This window comes from Hirundo rustica, chromosome 4 (assembly GCF_015227805.2).
Source record: "Hirundo rustica isolate bHirRus1 chromosome 4, bHirRus1.pri.v3, whole genome shotgun sequence".
Classification (NCBI taxonomy): domain Eukaryota; kingdom Metazoa; phylum Chordata; class Aves; order Passeriformes; family Hirundinidae; genus Hirundo; species Hirundo rustica.
In genome coordinates this window covers 68,360,510-68,384,846 of record NC_053453.1, presented here as the reverse complement: position 1 = coordinate 68,384,846, position 24,337 = coordinate 68,360,510, and the positions used below count along the sequence as shown (strand labels likewise).

The window sequence follows — 24,337 nt, the reverse complement described above, 5'->3', positions numbered from 1 at the left end:
AGCTTTCAGTGGCACGGGAGGACATTTTGTACTTGTTTTGTTGCAGCACATTTGAAGACACCAGAATCTTCACTGCAAGGATTGAGTGACGGAGTGAGAGCATCACGCTGTCATTCCTATTTCAGTGGCAATGCTTGTTCCTGTCCAGGTCCACAGGCACAGCTGGACACTGGAAAAATTACAGGTTTAAAAGCAACTCAGGGTTTATCTGGGCAATGATTGTGGCAGGAGTTATTGATAAATATACATATATCTAGTGTAAAATATTGTAGCACAAGCCTCAAATTTGGTACATCTAGGGCAGGATAGAAACAGTAACTGCATGTGTAGTTAAAACTTCCTCCCCTTCCCTGTTGCCAGCAGGAAGAACAGGCCTCCAACACTGAGAGAGGAATGTTGGTCTTGCCAGGAACTGCTCAGATGAGAAATGGGCTGCCTTTTGTGTCCCAGAGCAGCACACAGTGTGCCCTCAGAAACAAAGAGAGGATTTTTGGAGTGCTGCTGCTTCGTTCTCCCAGCCAACCCTGTTTCACTGAGAAGCTGTGAGGTTTAGGCCATGGAAATAATCGATCTCCAATACTGCTAACGCAAAAGTTGTCAAAATATCAGCCATTCTGGGATGGTGTTCTGAAATTGTAGGAGCCAACTGTTAGTTTGTCTTCTAAAAAAACAGGGTATCTTGAGGTTTTTTACCCCCAAAGCTCAGATTTTTGCAAAGGGCAAATTTCAAAGTTGTATTCCGTAGGTGTACTGTAGGTTCTCAAGAAAATCAGGTTCAGTCAGTGTGCATAACTATTTTTCCAGCTCTTGTTCTCAAAAGTAGCTAAAAAACTTTAGTAACACTTAAAAACATAGAAAATTAATACTAAATACTTAAATTCTCATCAAAGCTATAAAGAATTGCAAATAGAATAACTCAGTGAAAGACATAACATTTAGCTGTTTTAGCAGCTGCTTGTAACAAGGTCCTGTTAGAGGCATCAGAAAAGTGCATAATTTTTTGTTATTTGAAAACCAGCAAGAAATTTCTGACTGCTTCCTTGGACATTAAAAGTTTGATTTCTGTTTTAAATTAACTTGCAGACCCTTAATGGGGAAAAAAAAATCTCTGAATTACAGAAATATGAACAAGACGTTAACACAGCCTAAAATTCTGGATGGATTCTGCTGCCCCTTGCACATTCCCACAATCACTTCAAAGTGTGGGACAGGGCAGACAGTTGCTGAGAATTAATGGGTAAAAGAACTTCTCATTTCTACATTACACTTTTAAGGAATTACATTTGCTCCTTGCTCCTTCAGCAGGTGCCTACAGCAGTTTTTTGGCCACGGAGATTTTAAAGGTACTCAGTTTATGTCCTTTTTTTTTTTTTTTTTTTTTTTTTTTTTAATTTAGAATCCAAACTAGTCTCAGATCTGTTTCTGATCTATTACTTTAGCATCTCCCCTCTGTGCAGATAAATGAATACTTTAGAATACCCCATCTATGCAGGGAAGTAAAGTGATCAGATTTTAGGATTAAAGTGGCATTAAACATTTACTGGCTCATCAGGTACAGTTTGGATCTGATTCTTGCCAACATAACTCATTTTACAGTCATAGCATGGAAGAGCTCTGGTTAGCAACCAGGCCCCACAAACAGCTTAAGGCAAGAGACAGCAGATGGAGAGAGAAATATCCTGGGAAACAGTGCTGTCACTTACTTAAGTTTTCAGCAAACCTAGAGATTACTGATTTTTGAGCATTGTCTGGGGGGGAAAAGATTTATTTATTTATTCATTCTGGTGCCCTAGGTATTTTTTGTCAAAGAGGAAGGGAGGAAGAAAAGGAAGGGCTTGTGCCAAGTATTAGGGAAATCTGATGTTCATTCTTCTCTCATCCTTAAATATTTCCTTTAAAGCTGCTGTTTAAAAAAGGTTAGTTACTTTGTACCTTTCAAAATTTCCCATCCCACTTTTGCTTCAAACACAAACTGACACCTGACGGGAAAGTTTCCACTTACAGGAACTGCATCTTTTGTGGCATTTAAAGAAACCATAGGTTGTGTTAATTGCCATTTCCGTGTGCCTTTGTGCTTTGGTTCCAGCAGCTCTCAAGTGCTGCCAGAGAGAAGAGTTTTGCTTTATTCCTGCCCCGTGCAGATCTCAGAAATACCAGCAGTTGCACTAAGCCTGTTCTCATGAGAGAGCTGGCACAAGGCTGCACATCAAAGAGCTTATAATAAGCATCTAAACATTTGTTTGTTTATTCAAACTTGGGAAGATTTATTCATCACGAGAGCTGGGTCACATACTGTTGAGTTTGAATTTCCTCCTTATTTCTGATGGAAAGCCTTAGGACAATCTTAGGCTCCATCTGAGGCAGAGCAGCTGGGGGATATCCTGCTGTGGCTGCAGAGGAACAGTTTCAGTCTCTCCTGAAAAGCTCCCTGTGACTTAGCTGAAAATCTGCAACTGCATTTGACAAATGCATTTGCAGCTGTCGTGGTACTTGTTGAAGCATAAGGTCTTACAAATAATGGTCCCTCTCAGAAACCCCTCGTCCTTTAGGAAGCATTGGAATGTAAGGTGGAGCGTGGTATCTGTGCTTGCTTATGTCCCAAGTGCTTTCCTGGTAATCAGTTGCGTATAATTTTTGTATTTAGGTTTAATCAGCTTTATTATCCTTCTTTTACTGGAGATTTAAATTATATGTGGGTTTGATCTAAGATTATTGATATTCTTATGTGTTGTGGGATTTTTTTTTAAATTGAATGTAATACCATTTCTTCCTTATAAAATACAAGAATATAATTGCAAGGTATAAATTTTTACTAAATTAATTACAGAGGTGCTTAAAGAAAAATGTGTAAATTATTTAATTTAAATATTTGTTACATGCTTTATCGTGTGAACCCCTTGTACAGTGAGGAAGTATTTACTTTTATGGGCTAAGGATGATGGGGCTGATGTCAAAGACAAATTGCTGTTTATTCCTGTCTGGTCTTTATTGCTGTATAATTTGTGGAGAACTATCACAAATTCTTCAAAGTTATCAGTGTTTGGTGTTGATGATTATAACAACACTTTAAAATATATTTTCACAAAGAACATAGACTTCCTTTTATTTAATTTTAATAAAAGCAAGTCTAGTTGAGGAGTAACTGCAATCCCAAATTTGAGTTTTTAACTCCAGTCCACCAATAGGAAAACCAGTGTGTAGAACTGAGTTCATCTTTGTTTTGCAGCATGGTAGCTCATTTTCCTTTGAAAAGAGCTAAAAAGAAGCTTCATTTGGTTAGTGCACCAGTGCTGGTGGTTTCTGAGGAACTGACTCGTGGCTCACTGGGAATAACAGCATGAACTCAGGATTATTCCCTGCCACCTGCCCTGAGGGCGACCTGCGGCTTTTATAGATGTAATTCAAACATGATTTGGCAGCGCAAAGCAGAATGTTGAAATGGCATTACTGGCTTCCCTACAGGAGGGTTCCTGTGGGATTTTAAATAGAATTCAGAGTCTGCTCCTAGGGATTCTGTGTCTGGTGCACGCAGGTGTGGCAGTTTGTGCCTACAGCATCCTGCTAAGGAAGTCTGATATGGGGACAAAGGTAGCTTTCAAAGGTATCTAGATTTTATTTTGCTGTGTGAATCACCAAACACAGTAGCTATCACAAGCACAATCTATTAAAATTGTTCTGGCTATCATTTGTAACATATAACATTTTATTTCCTCAAATTACTGCACCTTGGCATTTTCACTTCGTCAGTGTCACCTTACAGGTATGTTGTCTCCTAAGGTGTTTTGTTTGTCCTGTTTGCAAGACTCTGCTGGACTTCCCTGTGCTAACCTGCAGCCACTTCCTTTACACTGTCACTTCACATGACACAAACCCACTGTGTAACTGAGCCCACCCCAAGGAAGGCTCTTTCCTCCTTTCTTTTTTCTGTTGTGCTCACAAGTTTTTGAAATCTTTTTCTGCTTCTGAAGCTGGGATGTTTTGGTTGTTTTTTTTTTAATTTTTTTTCTTGAGCTCCTTTACTGCATCGGTTAATCTCGTCAGATTCCATTGCTGTGCATGTTTCGAAACAGAATTCCTGTTGCAAGGACCTCAATTTCAGATGAGCTGCCTCTGCCAGGGGATAGGCAGCATGCACAAGAGAATCATCTGATTACAGGCTGGACCTTCAATAAGGACTGCAAGATCAAGCATGAGGTACTTGAAGTAGTTTCACTACTTGAAGTAGTAATGTTTTGGTGTATTTTCTCAGGTTGGATGTGCAGGTAATCGCTGTTGTGGTAAGACACCAGCCTTATGCTCCAGAGCCCCCTCTGAGTGGTTTGACAAAGTCTGGTTTAGCAGCTTCTTGGGGGGAGCTGCCTCCTGTGCAGCTCCTGCTGCTCCGCTGCTCTTACAAACAGTTGCTCAGAATTTTCTCTAGGAATGCAGCACCCTAGAATTTTCTCTAGGAATGCTGAAGCCCTCCATCACGTCTTGAATGGTCTGTTATCTGGTAGGACACAAAAAAACCCCACAGTGTTGTTAATGTTGCCAAACCCTAATTAACAGAGCTAAAAGTGTTTCATTAAATCAAGATGTCAATATTAAAGAGAAAAGAGCTTATTGCTTCCAGTCATCTGATTTTTTAGGAGGTTTTAGGTACATTTTACTGCAGTAAATACAGAACGTAGAACGAGCAGACATTTTTTTGCAAGGAGTAGTCAAACTTAATTCTCATGGAATGCTTGTTTCCCAGTAAAAACCACTAATTCAAGCCAAGTTCCCAAATTTCTTTCTGTTAGAACAATGCAAATGACACTTCCAAGGAGGAAGGGATGCCCTGGTCTCGCAGGGTTTTTTAGGAAAGACAACGTATCTTGCACTCGTGAATGTTAAAGTCACATCTAGCTGCATACAGTGATGCATTCTGAAACGTTACCAGCCTACTGATCTAGGATGAAAAAACTTGAACTAAACATTTTTTTTTTCTTTTTTACATTCTGATTTTTTTTTCTGCCTTCTTTAAAAATAAGGGGTTGAATTCACAGTGTTTGTATAGAGACTGGTAGGAACCTATGTGCTTTAATCCTTTCGGACTGAATGTAAACCAACTTAATTTGAAACACGGTTTTGCCTTAATGGTTTTAAAAAAATAAAGTATTTTTAAAAGTGAATTTACTGACTTGTGCTGATCTTTTATCTCCAGGAAAGGAACTCACTGCAATGTGACATTCAAAAGGCAGCGTATTTGAAGCATGTTAAAGTACTGATGTTTCCCTGTGTACTGCTAGACAACTTTTGAAGCAGGAGCGGGTGTGTAACATACTCAGAAACATTGCATATACATTTATCTATATATATTACCTAAGTTTGGTGCTGAGCCACCATCCAGCTGTGGTCTTTTTGTATTCTCATGGGTTGTATGGCTTTGAGACATCCATGGAATTCAATAATTGCACTTCTGTGTGAAGTGCAGCACTGACTAATTCAATGAGCACTTCTTCAATGAAATCAGTCAGGAAATATGCCACAGGTAGTTGTTTTTCTTCCAGAATCTGGGGATATTTAAGCTGGTAAGAGAGTGCTGAAGTGACAATTACAGCAGAGGAAAAATACTCAGATTTCTTCATCAGCTGTGCTCAGGAGCATGGAAGACCTGATGTTGAGCAGCAGAAAGTACTTGGAGACCTCGATGAAAACAGCCTGTAAAAGCTGTGCATCCATGAAGAGCGAGAAAGGTTGGGCACGGTATCAGTCAGGCTGTGAAATCACAGATATTCCAAAATATGATGGTACTGAAACCAGAATGCTCATGTTCAATGGGAATACAAGAATGTGGAATACATAAGTTCTAACATCTGGGCACAGATAATAATCCATTGTCATTCCAGGAAACACCAAGTGGCACGTGGGGCTGTCTCCTTTCCCTAAAGCATAGACCAGAGATGCCAGAACATATCTGCTGTCCCTCTGTGGTACCTGCTGGCTTTTCTGCACCTACCAGGTCTTCACAGCCAGGTAAATGTGAAGCAGAGGCATCACTGACTTGGTTTTCCTGCTGTACAATAAAATAACTGATCTGTACTGAGCCAAATTAAATATTCTGTAGTTCTGCTCTGAGGTTCTTCTCCCTTTTAAATGAGTCTTTTCCCCCTCCAGTTCAACATAACAAATACTTAAAGGCATGGTAATTTCTGAGGGCTTTAAATGATTCCTCAAGTCATATTGTGAAGGCAAAGATAATGGTTATGAATAAATGAGATAACTGCATTTATCTTAAAAGGGCACAGAGGAAGCTGAGCAGGAGGGAAAACTGGTCAGAGAGATGAGATCCCGTTCTCACTGATGTGGGAACCGCACTAGGCAGGCTTTTAAAACCTGCTTTTAAGAGTACAGTCTGTCATGAACAATGGGAAATCTAGGAAATTAAATATTTCAAGGTATGTTTGCTGGTATAAACATATCCTGTGATCTCACAAAACCGTGTTGCTTTGGCAGCTTGATTATAAGACTACAATTCCAAGGTGGGAAAGTGCTCTCTTCAGCTGTGGGTTTAGCACAGGACATGCCTCTGGTGTTTATACAGAACAGATACAGACACACCACAGCTTTTAAACAGTGTTCCTAACATGGAACTGAAATATAAAAACACCCATCTTACATAAGTTTAGTATCACTTTCCCTGAAAGTGTAGTCTTTTGTAATTGCAAAAAGGAAACTGAAATGTTGCCTCCTAACACGGATCTTTTTTCCCACAATTAGAGACATACATATATTTAACATATTAAAGCACTTAGGGCTTGAAAAGGCTACTAATAAGGCCATTATTGCTCCTCCAGTCACTGCAAGAAATTTCAGTCCTGAACAGAAAGTCACCAATATACTAAGTTCAGAAAAAAAGAAAGATTTTAGGATAGTTAAATGTTCTAAACGACTCATTGAAATAATGTTGATTTCTTTTAATGGACACAGGTTCATTCTACTAAAATGATCCATTTTTGATGTTGTCCTATTACACATTATAGGGGTGGAAGAGTTGGAAAAAAAGAGATGTTAGCCAAGGCACCAACAGGTTCTGAAGCAATGACCAACAATAACTTGAGTTTAAAAAAGGTGATTTTTTGATTAGGGAGCATTCTAGATGTATCCTTAAGGTATGTGACTCTGGTTTTATAAAAATCTTAAGACAGTCAAAACAGATAACTGAAGAAGCTAATTTTTGAGCTAAACAAAGCTGCTGTTTCCATAAGAACTTTTTACCTTTTTTGCCTGAAACTGTGTTTCTGACATCCCTATTACAGCTGCACTTTATTTGTCCGGTTCAGGAAAGAATTGAGTGTATTAATGGAACTCTTCTATTTCCAGATTAACTGCTTTGAAAGTGAGAAGGAAGTCATCTTTGTTGTAATGCATAAGCCAAATGTATTCAGGGTCCTCTCCAGTTGCTGTGCTGACACAGACTGGAAGGTCAAGTGAAAAGTGTTGGAATGTAAGGTGGAGCATGGTATCTGTGCTTGCTTATGGCCCAAGGGCTCTCCTGATAATCAGTTGCATATAATTTTTGTATTTAGGTTTAATCAGCTTTATTATCCTTCTTTTACTGGAGATTTAAATTACATGTGGGTTTGATCTAAGAATATTGATATTGTTATATGTGACTGCAAGTGCAAGGGACTTGTAAATACTTTTATTGATTGCAGGAGCACCAACCTTCAAAATCTCAAGTCTCAGTGCTGTGAGAGCATTAAGATTACCATATTGAAAAATGTAGGTATTATATTTGTGGCATTTTCTCAGAGCACTTTTATTTTAGACTTAAAAATAAAGCTTTAAATTCCCTGCCTAATGTAATCTTACCAAGACAGCACTGCCAGATTAACAATTGGTGTACGCTGATTTTCTTGCGTATATACTGAATTAAGCCAGATCAACCTATTTCGGAATTTCGTAACACCATAGGAGTGTCAAGGACAACACAAAGCACTAAAATAGCAAATTTGAAAATCTGAACGTGGTTCCTGTGCTCTGTGCTGTTTGGTTTCTTTCTGCAAGCATTTCATGGTGACAGCAGGCTTGCCTGCCTTCCTTTCTGGCCCCTCAGCACCTCGGAGCCGCTCCCTGGCGCGGCCGGAGCTGCACGGGGATGTCTGAACCCAAGCCAAGGGCAAGGAAATGTGCTGCTCTCTCCGGTAGTAGTGAGCTGATGAAGGTCACTTCTTTAAAAGGAGCAACATGATAGTCTCCAAGCAGAGAGAGGAGAAACCCCAGCCAAAGAAATGTCTCTCTTGGTCCTTCAAGATTAATGCTTTGTATCATTTTTTGTTGGGGTTTTTTTTTCAGGATTTCTGCTGGGGCTTCCTTTTATCCATGTCTTCTTGTATTTCTAAAGGAAAGAACTTCAGGTTTTCCTTCACACAGGGGAGGCAGAAACTTTTGGAGTAGAACAGACTACGGTCCTGTAAAGAAAATAGCATTACTAGCAGGATACACAAAATGGAAATGCTTACGTTCCACAGTCTCATTAAACTACATTTCTATTTAGAATTCTTCTAAAATGAATTATTATTCTTCTCGGCTGAAATATTCCAGCAATTTAACTTTTTCTAACTCAATAATTCTAACACCTGGTTAGAGCCAACAGGGTGAAAAATCAAACCCTCAAATCAACTGTCCCACTGGTCCTATTAAAGTGACCTTCACCAGCTCCCTGCTCCAGGGAATCGCAACACCCCTCCTTCAGCTGCCTTCTCCTTCCAGCACCATGCATGGGTCCCTGGCCTGCTCACTGAATTCCAAATAGGATTTCATGGGTAAGCTGCAGCTGGTGTTGCTGGTGGATTATACTTGGAGAGTGAATAAAGGTGTAAGAGATTCCATGGGTTTTACTGAAACAGCAAAGTTTCCCTCTAAGTCTTGGCTGATGAAGATTTCTACCTCCCAGGAGGATCTTCCAAATTCCTGCAATGGCGTGTGAGACTTGGAGCCTCAGCACACTTTTTCTTACCAATCTCCACAAAAATGGCCTAAAGGCCAACACAAGTACCAAGTACTGGGAGCTCTCACAAGAGACCATCTTTTCCATAACTCTCAAAAAACCCAATTCTTACTTCCATTAACCCATGCACTTGTACTGTCCTAAGAGACTACTAAAAAGTATCACTATTATATCGATATCACAGAGGTGCCCAATAACCAGAGCAGTTAAATGAATTCTGTTCACCTGAGAGAATTCAAATGAGATTTCAGCCCTTAACATCAATAAATGTCCTCACTGGCTAAAACCTAAAACCCACACCTGGTACTAAACTTGACCTAATGGGCTCTCCTCTGAACTCCTGATGGCAAACTATAAAAGCTGTTGTGCACAAAGAAGATATTTTTGCTGTCCCTGTTCTGTTCACAACTCGTACGGACCCAATATTTATTTTTTTCCCCAGGAGCTGTAACCAGATGTTAGTAATTGAACAGAAAGAAGCAAAATTGATGGAACATTTTAATGTATTTGCAATGTAGAGTTTGAACAAATGGAAGAGAAACTAATTAATGTATTATTCCTTTGCTCTGCAGTGAGACTTGACATCCCTGGTCCTCTTGATGTGCTGATCACCAAATTCCAAATAGGATTTCATGGGTAAGCTGGAATTGGTGTTGCTGATGGATTATTCTTGGCGATTTACAAATGAATAAAGACATCCGTTTAGATAGAACTGGACATCTTTTGGGGAGGAATGGATTCCCTGGGTCTTACCTAAATAGCAAAGTTTTCCCCTTGCCATGGTCATTTGCAGCTGGCCTTTCTCTGGGAGCTAGGCTTGGCTATTCCTGTGTTCCTCTCCTTGCTTTTGTTTCTTATGTGCTTTAGCAGCAGATTCAGCTGATAATTATATCAAAATCACAATCAGCCTGCTTCCATGTGACTTGGAAGCTTGAGGAACAACTTCTCTTCATCTATTGTCCTTTTCTGTGTTGACTGCCAGGCCCCTTCATATTCAGGAATGAGTGAGGCCTTAGCCTCTGAAAAGCCCTGTAAGTGGATTTCAGTTGCACAACCTCCAGAGCCTATTGTTTTTTGTCTCTTGGTATCCTTAATACATTAAGCTGGCAGTTTAAAAGGGGAGATTAGAGTTTAAATTGGCCTGGCTATTGTTGCTTGCACTGCCAAATGGCACACAGCCCCCCAGCTCCAAGGCTCAGGGCTCCCAGTGGTGGCCACTGGGCCATGGCAAAGGAGGGGAGAGGCTGTTCCTGCAGGTGGGATCCCCCATGTCGAGACACAGCTCCTCACAGGTAACACAGGTGCTCAACTTGCAGTCTTTTGGCTGAAATGAGTTGCCAAGTGTGGATTTTGGCCAACAGGAACTGGGGAAATCATGACTATGAACCACTGCACCCCTGAGCATGTACCCATAGTACTGTTCTCCCAGTTCTGGAATTTTCAGCCTAACCCTTCTTCCAATGCCCTATGAACTAAATTTACTATGTAGAGCCCTTCTTTTAAACCCTTACCCTGGTGCAGTTCTGTGTTTAATCAGATGATTCTTTAACGTGTTTTCTCCCTTCCATGACCAAGGCAGGAGGGGGCCATTTCAATTTCAATTGTAATAGTCCAATTCAGGCAAAACAGAACAGCCAAAGCATGCTGCCATAGTTTATTTCTGTTTTGACATGAATCATGTCTGAAAGTCATATATATATATAAATATATATATATATATAGGGATGGTATCTTTAGCACAATACGTAAAGGAAAGGCTCTGCCCATCCATATCCAGGAGTGACCCTGCATGACTGGAAGTAGAGTGGGAAGCAGCTGTAGTATTACATTTATCACTTAATACCTACAATCATGTCCAAGGTCAGTGCCCTGTCACCTTCTGCTGAGGTGAGCAATAAGGGATGCAACTTACTCCCTTTCCTCCTTTCTTCTCCTTTTTTCCCATGTCCTTAGAAAGTTTTGCAATAAAACAGAAGTAACTATTTTCAATTACTAGTATGGTCAGATTATATAATTTCCTCTCCCCTTTTCTGAAAGGGTAATAGGAAGAAGGGCACTCAACCTGCCCAAGCACTTTTAAAAGCATTTCTATTATCTTCCTTTTCGTGTGGTTTTGACATGTTTTAAGACATTACAGATAATCATTGGAATTATTCCCAGTTGGATCGGAACTAATGGCACTTACCAAGGCACTCTGATAAAAGACTTGAGCAGGGTGATACAGGCTACAGAATGATTGAAGTAAATTAACTGAGTGAAACTTCAGAGGATTTTTGGAGATATTTAAGTTTATGAGCACTATACAGAACATCTGCTAAGTCATGACTTTTATTGGCACGGCCACTGTAACGAAAAACACTTCAGCTAGCATGGGTTGTCTCATGAAAAGTCTAAAATCTGTTCTGTTTCTCAAGTCTCCTCAGGTACAAAAACTAACTAAAATCCCCTTGCCTAATACAAGGTCAGAGAAGTTTTAATTTTGCCACACATTAGCCTAATACTATTCTGAAATATCACAATATTAAAACCAACCTGTCACTAAACCCTTTCCAACTAGTACAGCTTCTTTGCCAAAGAGGCCCAAGAAAGGATGATTTTCTGCAGCTTCAATTCCTATGTTTTAACATTTAACTCAGCTCACGGGTGAATTGAAATACTTGGGTCAAGCAAAAGCAGGAACCACAACCAATACAAAGATACTATCCCAACTTTGTCTCTCTCTATTGCCTTGGATAAGTTTTTACCTCTCTGGATTTTTAATTTTCCTACATGAAGAGGAATAGTGTTTACTTACTTTGTGGTGTGGGTGTTTAAAGCGCTAATTATCATTTCTGCAGATCTCTTTCAGTGTTACCTAAGCAGTATTGCTAAATTCATTTTGAAACCATAGTCATATGTGTGATTCACTATCTGGCCTGGCCAGTTTGGTAAGAAATTTATTCTCAATTATTTACAATCAATGCTTTACTCTGAGTGATACCATCAGGGGAATCTTGAAAACTCAGATAACAAGCAGTAAATGACTGACAGATTTCCACAATAGGCAAAATAAGCAGGACTTTCAAAAAGATTAGAAGAAAAAGCTCCACCTCCATTCAAACAAAAGCAGTGTGTGCAAAGACCCTGAAAGGCTGAAATGCCCTATTTCTGACACCTCAAACTGCACACTTGGAAATATCTGCTGAATCCTTCCTAAACTCAAGACACTTCATTTGGGAATGAAAATAGTTAAAAGTGCTCAGGTTTGTCCCAAATGTGTCTGTGTTGCCAATCCTCTGCTGTTAAAAAGGAAGGATAAACCTGGCGTGTCAGGGCAGGAATTGAGCCCCTAAGCCCAAACTCTCTGAGCAGCTGCACTTGGCTCCTCCTTGGGCTGTGTGTGGGAGGGAGTCAGGCCCTGCCACAGCAGGGACAGCAGGAAAGATCCTGCTCATGTGAGCTTTGCCTCCACACAACTGCCCTGAGCAACCTGGCTCTGGAAACTTGAGCCCAGCCACCAGAGTCTCAACCAGAGAGTGTTGGCACTTCACCTAGTCTGAGCCTACAACTCCCTCTTGTAGCTTTAGAATAGGAAAAAAAACCACCCAAACCCTCTGGGCTGCAATCACTTTTGGTGATTTTCAGTTATTTAAGTGTCAGAGGAGACTTCAGAGATAGGATATTGAGAAATACTCCCAGTGCAGGTAGCTGGGTGTGCAAGCTCCCACGCCAACTGAATATTGTACCGTGGATGGGAGGAAACAACTGGAACCCCAGCAACAAGCCAGGAATGGGCACAGATCCTTTTCCCAACAAAGGGCTCAAGGCCCTGCATCACAGTCTGGGAGAGCACTGGTCACCCCGAGACTCTGCAGGAGCCAGTGAACAGCAGGAAGACCCCAGACCCAAAATTCCCCATGGGAATGGCTGCAAAGACTGTAGGGGGTATAAAAGCCCAGGGGTTCCTTTGTTCGGGGCCCCTCCTGGAGGAAGCAGCCTGAGCTGTTCCTGCTGCTGCAGGAATTGCAATTCAATTATTAAACCACCTTTTTTTTTTTTTTTTTCTGGAATTGGATGCCTGACAAACTTGGCTACAAAATTTCTTTAACAAGGAAATAAAGCCAATCAGGAGAAAGGTGTTATTGCATGCTCCTCTTAGCTCATTCTTGGTGCTGACTGCCCACAGGTCAGAATAGCAACTAAACTGGGCCAAGTGTGCCAACATCCTTCTGGCTGTGTCTGCCCAGCTTCCAAAATTTGAGACTCACAGCAAACAAAGGGGCCAGTTCTGCACTGAGAAGAAGGAATTAAGTAATTTTATACCACCTTTCTGGACTGCACTCAGATTTCACAGTCTAAGGTTGCCTTCCAGCTGCTACTTAAATTCATTCTCCTTCAGAAAGCAAGCATGGTACAACTCTCTTCCCTACTCACTTTAAACATTAACTTTTGCAAATAGGATGACAGCCCTGTGCTGTGAATGCAAATCTAACAATCCATGGACGTTTATATTCCCTTTATGGAAAAAAAAAAACCAACCAACAAACAAACAAAATCTACCATTGTGTGTGATCTGTACTGCCCTTATAGTGTGATCTACATTGCCCTTGCATTTCCTGGTGCTAAGAAAGTAGAAAAGAACTGAGAGCTTCACCTGGCATAGTCCACAAGAACATACAATTATGTACAATTAACATGCACGTAGTGGTAGGACAAGGGGGAATGGTTTGCCTTAAAAACGGATTGTTTGGGATTTTGCTGCTTGATCTTTCTCTGACAGGTCACCAGGACTGGAAAAAAATAAATTATTGAAGCAGCTTGTTTTGCTTGTTAATTACGGTGGCAATACACACTGCTCTGCTACACAAACTGCAATGAGACCCAGCGATGAGGAACTTGTCAGGGGTGAAAGGATCCTTCATGATGTAGGCTTCTTCCAAAAGCCTGCAAAAGAATCATCTTGGGCTTTTAAGTGTATGCTTCACAGTAGGGGATGGTTGAGAGAGGGAAATTGTGGAGGCTGGAAAATTATCAGCCCTTTGTACTTGATTTGCTCATCTTGCTGTTGTACATGAGGCAATGCAGCAGCTCTGCAGCTCCTTTTCTCTTCAAAACCTTCACAACCTCTGCAGCTGCCTTCAGTCCTATACTGCACTTTCTATCTCTCTTCCAAATGTAGAGCAACTGGTGAGCCTCTCAATGTCATCTTACTAAGTTTTTCTCAATGCTCTACCTTAAAGTAATTATCTTCTATTTTTTTATGACAGGCACTCCTTAGCATGTCCAACTCCAGTACCTTGTCAAGTCACCATTTCAATTGCACAGCTTTTAATCAGAAATTCTCTTCCAAAGCTGCATTGATGTGAGTATAAAATACAAAGGTTTTACTGCTCTTGGTTATGTCGCTGCTGTAAAGATGAGGTCCCCAATTCCTGAAAGCAGGAGCTACTAGCAGAGAGCCTTGCATTACCTCCAGTGTGCTTACTTTGTGACACAGACTGTACTGCTTGCTCCAGGGTGGTGAGGGAGTGCATTTATTAATAATATGGAAACCTGCTTGGGAAAAACTAAAGCTTTCTTTTTCCTGGGAGCTCCAGGCAAAAATAGTACAAAAGCCACTTGAGTGTCTGCCTGCACAGGGCACCCAGCAAGGGCACCTGGATTACTCCTGGGTTTAAATCAAACCTGGATTATGGTAATAATATGGATAAAAAGCATTCTGTCAACTCGTACTGCCTTCTCTTGGCCTCTGTACACACAGGTGTGTGCAGGGGTGTGTCCAGCACGGTGTTCCTCTCTCCTTTTTCTGTCCACTCAAACAGAAAATTATATGGCCAGAGCCTTCCACTGTTAGGAAAGATCAGGCATCTTACCGTGGCAGATCACTTTGTACCCAAGTCCCTGGGGTACAAAGACAGGACTGTGTTTGCAAAGCTCCCCTTGCAGGATTCCCAGCCCTCATCAGTGCAGAGCCATTGGACAAGGCCTCCTGTCCAGCACTGCATTCAGGACGTGTGAGCAAGCCAAGAAAGATGAGGTGTGAAGCTGTTTCTTCAAAGCATCTATAGAAGTGTGATGCTTCAGCATTAGTCTTTTGCTTTTGGCACCTGGGCAATCCAAATAAAGCTGGGATGTTAACACTGAACTTGGATAACCTAAATTAAGATTCACATTCAGACTCTTCAGGAATGGACCCGATCAAAGGTGAGCCATTGCTCTGCAGAGTGGAAGAGGGAAAACCAGCAGCACTGTGGGGTTTGGAATGATAAAAAGACAGCTGCCCAAGGACAACAGCCCCAGCAGGTGGTGATCAACAGCTGTTTCCATTCTTTAAGAAACTGAGCAGTCTTATTGGGATGAAATGCTGCCGGACTTCCAGCTCCAGAGAGTTCCTGACCACGTCTGCCTGGTGGATTTTTTGACCATGATGGCCTCCACCAAGCTACTTTAAATGCTCATGCATTTAAAGCTTTATTTTATGGGGAATTTAATGTCTGCAGACAAAGCTGTAACTGCATAATTTCCAGTCAAAGAATCCCTACTTAGCAGAGAGAGAAAAGGCTTTGGTCCCTGAAGATACAAACACACAGTGAACATCCACACACCCTGATGTCACACGGTCTGACAAGGGATTGTCCGATCCACATAAAAAGGCACAGCTATTCAACACTCCACATCATGCCAAACAGCTCTCAAGAAGCTCCCAGCTGAGCACATCCACAGCCTGCCAAAGGACAGCAGGGCATTCCTCCTCTTCCAGCCCTGCAGCCAGAGTCTCTCCCTGCAGACCTGATTCACTGAGGCCATATCCCCATTTATGCTTCAGCTCAGGGGTTTTCTTTGGGAACAAATCACCTGAGTGTCCCTCCTTACCACACTGGTTTGCACCACAGAGCAGGCTCACAGCACACAAACCAGAGGGTTTCAGAAAAAAACAAACCAAAAGATGTGCTCCAGAAGCACCTAACACAGTCCAGCCTAAATGCCCAGCTGGTGGCCATGCAGCCCGCAGGCTGGCACCAGAGGTGATCCCAAAACACAGAGAATGGGCAGCTGGTATCCAACACCTTGGTCCATGGTTTCAGTCTTACTAAATCACACTGCTTACTAATGCAGTTACAAAAGATGTTTTTCATCTTCTTCTTCTTCCAATTTTTTTTCCTTATTGCTTTTAAGGAAGTAAATTGGCTTGCAGAGGAATCCAACAGCTGCTAACAGTAGCACAAGGTAAGAGGCAGAACTGCAGCACCAGCAGAAAGGCAGGGCTGAGATGAGGGACCTGCACATCCCTCTTTTGGTGACAGTAAGCTGCTATTTCTGCTTGCCCAACAGAGTGAAACTGAATCCTCAGAGACAACTGCTGACAAGGTGAACTGGGGGCAAGGTGAAGCAGAGCTAGTTGTCATCTAATGTTCCAGAAGAACGGGGAGATCCTCAGGGGTGACAGAGGCTTCATGACAGACACCTAATTCAGAAAGTCCTAGCCTGTTAAACCCTGAAACTTAATTTTGGAAATAATCTTCCTTACCTCATCCCTTCTTTACCACCAGCCTTTCCACTGTCATTCCTGGCATTTCAGTAGCACAGAGTTCTTCAGATGTAACACAAATGGGGCTGGACACTGGATTAGTAAATAAATTCACCTTGAGAACATCTTAGGAAATGATATTTTTTCACAAATGATATGACCCTTAGATACGATGTGTTTTCCCTACCTCACAGGGATGATTGAGAGCATTTAATTAACTCAAGTGTTTTCATATTTATCAGTTAGTTGTAGGGCATGTACATGCTACCTGTTTCTCCCTGTATATTGTAATTTGGATTCTTCAAGCTGTGCACTAACTCAACTAAGAAGTCTACTTTTTCAACCCTGCATTTTAGAATTACCAGCTAGGTCCCCCGACATACGTAACTTTACCTTTTCTGCAGGTACCCAGCAGCAATACCAACACACCCACCTGACTGACTGAGATTCAGATCAACACTTGTATGCAATTTTCGGTAATCACTCTTCTTTAAAAAGGAGAAATCATTAACCCAAAGAAGTAGAGTATGGAAAGTCACTCGAATCAAACAGAGGAGACTACAATGGTGACTTTTTCTTTAAAACACTGCAAAAGACCAAGAACCACAACAACCAAAAAAAAAAAGTATTTATGGCAGCGAGGGTCATAGGCTTTGGAATGAATATGTCCTGATCCCAAGTTAAAATAACAGCCCTAGATTCAGAGCTGAAGTACGTTAGATATAGAAACACCTGCTCTCTCACCAACCATCGGCATGTAGAACAGAATCTGTTCTGCCTGCCACTGGGAAGGAATGATATCTATGTACAAACACATTTTTGGCTATGCCAGTTGAAAAGCATATGATCCTGCCTGCAAGGCACCGATGAATTTATGATGCTTTCCATCTTACTCCCAGCTTACAAGTCACTGGTAGCAGCTGTACCAAGCTTTATTTCACTGGGAACATCGTTTGTCCTGAGAGCTTGTCTACACATCAGCACTTGGGAAAGTTAGGTCCCTAACTAAAGGTGTGAGGTCAAAGAACAACAGATTTCAGAGTGAATGCTCCCATTCAGAAGCAAAGTTTGCTGTACAACAAAGTAAAGCCATTTCCTTCTGAAGAAAGATATTTAATGGCAAGTTTATGCATGTGCCTTTAGTCTAAACCTCGAGCAGACAAGCCCCGAGATGCACTTCCTCACAGAGTTGCTTGCAAAAAGTTAATTTGCTTTGAATAACCATGTCTTTATGTCATAAACCCAGCTGAGCCAGACATTGGTTTATCACACTGGTCAGCTCATTGGTTTGGCACTACACACCACCTTAGCAGGAAGTGACTGTGACAGGTGTCTGTCTGCCCTCCAGACACATGAAACAGGGTGAGAACTCATTTCTCTCTAGAAAACCAGCAGCAGGATGAAAGATCTCTTGAGGAGAAAGTCTAGGGCACTAATCCCTTAATAATGGCAGCCAAATTTGTGGCCACGAGCAGCCCAAATCATCACCAGGTGCTACTGCTATATTTTTTTTTTACCTTGGAATGTTCTGAAGCAGCACCATGTCCCAAGTCTGTCTGGCTGACACATATGCTGAACAGGTCTTTGACAACATCTTGTCTAGAACTGAATTCTGCCCAAGCATTTTCCAGTCTGACTGGAAGCCACAAGGCACTCGAACACATCCTCACTTGACGCACATGCCCAGCTCTTCTGGAAAGAGCAGAGTTACCCACATGCTTGGGTAACCACTGAACTAACATGCTCCACAGAAACCTGCCAGTTCAAGCCTAGAGTGCTGCAGGACGTGTGTGAGGTTGGCTCACATGTCCTGGCAAAAGGTGAAGCACGCAGATTTCAGTGCCATAGTAAGGAAATAAATGCAGTAAAAGAAAGGCATGTGTTAGGTAGTGCTGAAAGAGTGCTTCTCCATGCTGTCTGCAACTGATACCTGATATAGATGTGGGGAAATGGCTCTCAGTCCAGTTCTCTGGAGACTCCTAAAGACTTCAGGGCAATTCTGCTCAGAGCACTCTGCTAAGAGGCCTGGAAGGCATGCCAGAAATCATAAATCACCCTTAAATTGTCAGGGTCAGTGGCAAAGTAGTAGCACAGATAAGTAATCTGATTTTCTTTGCTTCAAACCTCATTAACACAAGTATTTACAATGCATAGGTTAAGCCCCTCTTAATACTACACAGGAGACTTCTGTATTTCTGAGTCACTGATAAAGTAGAGAAACCACACAAGAAACAAAGTGCCTATAAACAGATGCAGACTTGGATTTGAAAGGCTGTCAGATAAAACCAACATTGACACACCCTTAATCCTCTCCTACAAAAACCCTTGCTTCTTTTACCTGCCAGGGTTTTCCTTCAGTATCCACTGTTGATGAGAATGATCTATTAAAATATTCACAGCTCGACTGTCTACAGGTAGGAGTGCTCTCTAGTAGAAGGGCAGGAGTTCATACCTTGGCATGTGCCAGGGATTGATGTGACAGATATTTAAATACACTTCAGCACCACTTGCCTTCTTCAGAGAAACAATCTGCTGCCTAACTGATCAGGCAGTAGATAAAATAGCAGAATGCTCTTACTTGCTAGTTAATCCCCAGGTGAACAACTTTCTTCCTCCCATTCTTTCGTGCTACATCCCTGAAGGCATGTTTAGGTTACCCGTGGCTGCCTCTCTGCTCTTCCTTTGAGGTGACTTACCTTGGGTTCAGCATGAATTAGCCCAGGACTGTCATTTCTCCAAGCGTGACCATTCAGAACTTTCGTAATTCACTCTCCCAAAGATCACTTGATTGAGTTAAACCTCGATTTGTTGCAGCACCCTTTTCCCCCAGGCTGGGGGGTTGTGCTGACATTGCTTTCTCTGCTTGGAAGGAACAGAGATCCCTGCAGGCTTCCCTCTAGCCACAGGTCACAGAGCAAGGCCCAAGCCCAGCTCCTGAACAACAGCTTCCACATATTCCCCATGGCAGCAGCAGGATAAACAGTCTAGGTGGTCACAGATGTTAGAGCCAGTGTGTTTTCTGACAGCTGTAGGGAAAGAGGAGTAACACAGAGAGGCAAATCAAACCCCTTCCTCAAGTAAAAAGGCTTTCTGAACACACAATGGATCTCAAAAAGGTATCTGTACTTAAGATCTATGATTTAACAAAGCTGAGAAACCAACACTCAACAGAAATGAGCCCAAGTGCCTCTTACTCAGAGACAACATGCAGCCTGCTTTAAATCAGGCAGTATTTCATAAGAACCTCAAATTAGGTGGGAATTTAAAGCTTCACACGGGAAGGCTGCACGAGGCATCATCTCCCCATAACACAAGAGATCCAAACACTGAAGTGCTGCTGAAGTGATCATCAGTTCTGGATCACAGAACTGTTATTCTTTGCCAAAATGGAAAAACCAGACCTGAGGTCGGATTTCATTAAATCTCCTTCTGGTTCAGCCACAGTAGAAAAATCAGCCTACAGCCAAAATAATCCTCTGTCCTGAACTCATTTTGTCTCCCTTTCACTGCAGCTCCCTGATAGAAATTTGTTACATTAATAGCCATAGTGGGGAAAAGCAAGTTGCTCTATTAATACTCCTTCAAAAAAGTTAAGTGCAGGAGACTACACATGTACCAGTGAAATTTGTTAAGCACAGTATCAGTCCTTTCCAGCAGAGTCTAAAGATAGGAATACCAAGATTTGGATGAAATACAGGAGGAGAGGCTAACACAGTATCCGGGGAAATAAGACACTGCCATTTCACATAATCCTGAAAGGAAGAAATACAGCTCCAGTGATCAGTTTCCCTTAAGAAAGCAAAGTTGGGACAGTCAGGAAAGACTCAGCCCTGTGACATGGGGTTGCATGTGACAATGTCTATGCTGTGGAGCTGGTGCCCACTGTCCTGTGACCAGGAAGATGTTCAGCATTAACACACTTGGGAAAGGGAATTTTTTTCCAATAAAGTGTGGCTGCAGCTCTTGGTTTGTTAGGGCCGAGCTCGAGCTGGGGACTGCAGAATGAAGTAAAGAAAAACTATGCAGAAGGAAAAGCAAACAAAACTACCAGAGGGCTGAGAGGTATGGGGTGAAGAGTGCCAGCTTCAAGAAAGCCTGGGAACAAAGACAGGCCTTTCCCTACTATACCCACAACCTCTGCATGCACATGGCCCAGCACACCTTCTGCAGCCATGCTCATTTCCTCTGTGACATACTCCTCGAGGTTTGTTATCTCATCTGGTGTGAACAGTACGCACAGAAAAGCACCAGGGAGGTCCACTGGCAGCACATCTGACAGAGCAAAGCCCACAGCCACCCAACTCTTACAAAGTTTTCTTTTCTGGGGCACTTGCTGGGAATTCTGTCACAAAAATTTGCAAACAGGTTCCTTGTTCCACACCTTCACACCAAGGTCACAACATTGGTTACAGTTTACAGTGGAAATTAAGTCTTTTAGTCAGGGCTGAGCAGCTTCCAAACTGCCTGACATACACCTATGTCAAATTCTTGTCTTCTAGCCGTGTAGGAATATGGATCAAGGCGAATTCAGGCAGGCATGATACTTCCTGAATTTTTAGCAGTGTTTTCAGGTTACTCTGTTTGCCCCTGTCAGAAAGACTTGGCTTCCCAACTAGCACTTGGATTACTTTGCCTAAAAAATACGCAGGTACCGAGGCCGCACTTCTTTCAACACCTGATGGATCAAACAGGTATCGAGGCACATATACAAGAACCATTTCCATAATTCTCTGTGGGACACAGAGAAATATGTGTCTAAGACCTATTTTATCACTGAGTGCCAGGCCATTCCTTTCGTGCATGCTCTGTAGCCTGCACAGTCTGTTCTCCAGAGGGTCTATGCTTGTGCTCTTCCCTTCTGGTTCTTTTGGACAAATTTATTTCTTTGTTCATCATGGGTAAAACAGAAAAGTGGCTTTTTCCTCATATGACAAATGTAATCATGGATGGAGGCGTGCACATTCTAGAATTCACTACAACCAGAGTGGACTGCTTCTCCTGGGTCACATGCTAGGAAGGCAGAGACATAAAATTTTCACAGTTCTGACTTTTTACCCAAGCAGCTCAAAATCCACTGAGAATTGGCAGCATCCTCAACATGTCACAGATATTTAATAAACTTCTCTTTGGCTTTAGATCTCCACCTGCCCAGCAAAAACAGACAGGTCTAAGATTTCACTGAGGCCCAAAAAGAAAGTGTGGGCTCAGAACAGAGCTAATTAAGCAGGAGAGCTGATGGGGTCTTGACAGAAATTTTATGCTACCCACGTTTTTCAAAGTTTTTCAAAGAGCTGGCTATAGGTCTTCAGTAGATAAAAATGCTGTTGTTTCATGCCAGATTTAAATGTGTGCTTCCTTTCTGCACATACACATGGCTCCAAGCATGGTTAATGAGTAATAACTTCGCTCATGTTAGGAAAATTATGACAAAAAAAAACCTAACAGCTGGGGGAGAAGGTGTAGTGCAAAGCTATTATGGCTTGTAGTTAAAAGCAGACTTCAAAGGACACGGTTCAGGTGTTAGATGGGCAGCAAAAAAGAAAACAGAAAGAGGAGGTGAAAATGCTTTCACCAGGCTCTGACAAAAGGATCAAAAAACACTCGCCAATCCTCTTTTGCTTTCTCCAGGCCTGGACTAAAGAACAAAGCAGCCCAAACCATTGCAACCAGATAGACAATTGATTCCTTCCTTAATCCAAATCTCAGGTTTTGCATATCTATAATGAATTTTGGGGCTTTTTACATTTTTTTTTGGTGTAGTGATTTTTGTGCTAGAAAAAACACTGATTTAGTCAACAGATCAGCGCAATATCTCAACCCACCTGGGGAGCACACCTCCATGACAAGTCACTTTACCAGCAGAATCCAAGTATTTTCCTACAACTCTCATCAAACAAAAACCTCCTTTGGTCTGAACAACCTCAGACTACTGCATCTGGGCAGAATAAACTTTCAGAGGAGCCTTAATCAGGCTCTTGACATAAACATGTCATATTTATAGAGATCACAGACTCAGGCAAGACACAGGGACAAGGTATCGCCAACGCTTTCACTGTAACAACTTCTTTGCCAGTAATTTACATGGGAAGTTAAGGCATGAGGAAAATATTTCTGGTATGGGATCCAGAAGCATGAAGGTCTTAAATTTTGTTTATATAAAGCATGCCGTTTCAGCTGTAAGAATACAGTTACATATCTTTACTAACTACTAGTGCACAGATCCACTTCTTTGGCTCCAAGATGCCTGGAGCTGGAAGACAGTGGCCTCCAGCCCGGGAGCCCTGAGTGTCTCCCGGTCGGCAGTGCCCGGCCAGCAGCTGCTTCCCCGCTCCCGGTTCCCCCTCCCCCGGTTCGCGTTCCCCGCACGGATCGCGGTTCTCTGCCCGGCCCCCCTCCGCCCTACAATTCCCGGTTCCCAGCTCCCCCAGGCTCTCCCTTTCCAGCCCCACACGGAACTCCCAGTTCGTCTCCCATTCCTCGGTCCTTTCTCAGCTCCCCGTTTCCTCCCCGATTCCCGTGTGTCTCTCCGCCCTCAACTCCCCATTTCCCGTTCCTTCCCGAGCTCCTCTTTGCCTCCCAATTCCCGTTTCCCGCCGGCTCCAGTTCCCTTCGGTGCTCACTTTCCACCCAGTTCCTGGGGCTGCCCTTTCTCCTTTCCCTTTCCCCTTTCCCATTCCCCTTTCCCCGTTCTCTTTCCCCGTTCCCGTTCCCCTTTCTCGTTCCAGTTCCCCTTTCCTCTTTCCCCGTTCCCTGTTCCCGTTCCCTTCCCCGTTCCCTGTTCCCGTTTCCCTGTTCTCGCCGTTCCCCTTTCCCCGCTCCTGTTTCCCCTCTCCCCGTTCCCGCTCCCTCTCCCCGTTCCCGCTCCCTTTCCCCGTTCCCGTTCCCATTCCCTTTCCCCGTTCCCTTTCCCCTTTCCCCGTTCCCTGTTCCCGTTCCCTTTCCCCGTTCCCATTCCCTTTCCCTCTTCCCCTTTCCCCGTTCCCTTTCCCCGTTCCCGTTCCCTGTTCCCGTTCCCTTTCCCCGTTCCCGTTCCCGTTCCCTTTCCCCGTTCCCGTTCCCTTTCCCCGTTCCCATTCCCTTTCCCCCTTCCCCTTTCCCTGTTCCCTTTCCCCGTTCCCGTTCCCTTTCCCCATTCCCCGTTCCCGTTCCCCGTTCCCGTTCCCTGTTCCCGTTCCCTTTCCCCGTTCCCGTTCCCTTTCCCCGTTCCCGCTCCCCCTCACGCGGTGCCCCCGGAGCCACTTCCGGGATGGCGCGCGCACGCCGCGGCTCCGGGGTCTCCCGGCAAGGGGCAGGGGGCGCTGTGCGGCGGGCCGGCAGGGGGCGCTGTGCGCCCGCGAACGCGTCCTGCCCTCCCTCATTCCCTGCTCGGCCTTTGGCGGACGCGCCGTGTCCCCAGCGTGTCCCCGGCCCTCGGGATGGACACCCAGGCCTTCCCAGCTCTCGGGATGGGCGCGCCCAAATACCCTCAGGGTATTTTTTGCTCTCACATCAGCATGTGCTCAGCCAGAGGTGAGAGCCGTGCTCAGCACGGAGCGGGCTCCCTGGGCATCGCCTCTGCGAGCTGGGCAGAGTTGATACTGCCGTGAGGTACAAGGTCATGCTCAGCCACAAAGCTTGGGTGGGAGAAGTTTTTTGAAAGCAGCTTCTACTCAGGGACCGGCTTTAGTGGAAACTGTTGGCATTCTCAGTGGAATCAGCAGTGATAAAAGTGATGGATGAAACCTTTCATGAAAATAAGTGCATTTATTTTAATTTTTGCTCTTCTCAGGCAAAGAAGCTGTATGTTTGCTTTCGTCAGCTTCCAAAGGCTGTTATTGCTTGGTTCCTCTGACATCAGCAAGTTTCAGGTACCTTTC

At 43.1% G+C, this 24,337-nt stretch overlaps 1 protein-coding gene across 1 annotated transcript; it reads right to left on the bottom strand.

The window, feature by feature from the left end:
- Positions 1-7,304: 7,304 nt before the first annotated feature.
- CDPF1 (cysteine rich DPF motif domain containing 1) lies at positions 7,305-15,379 on the bottom strand. The gene is made up of 3 exons (XM_040062764.1): positions 15,351-15,379; positions 13,792-13,897; positions 7,305-8,435 (listed from the first exon to the last, which is right to left on the bottom strand). Exons 1-3 carry the CDS (start codon positions 15,377-15,379, stop codon positions 8,316-8,318), a joined length of 255 nt encoding a protein of 84 aa, XP_039918698.1. The 3' UTR covers positions 7,305-8,315.
- Between the last annotated feature and the right edge of the window lie 8,958 nt (positions 15,380-24,337).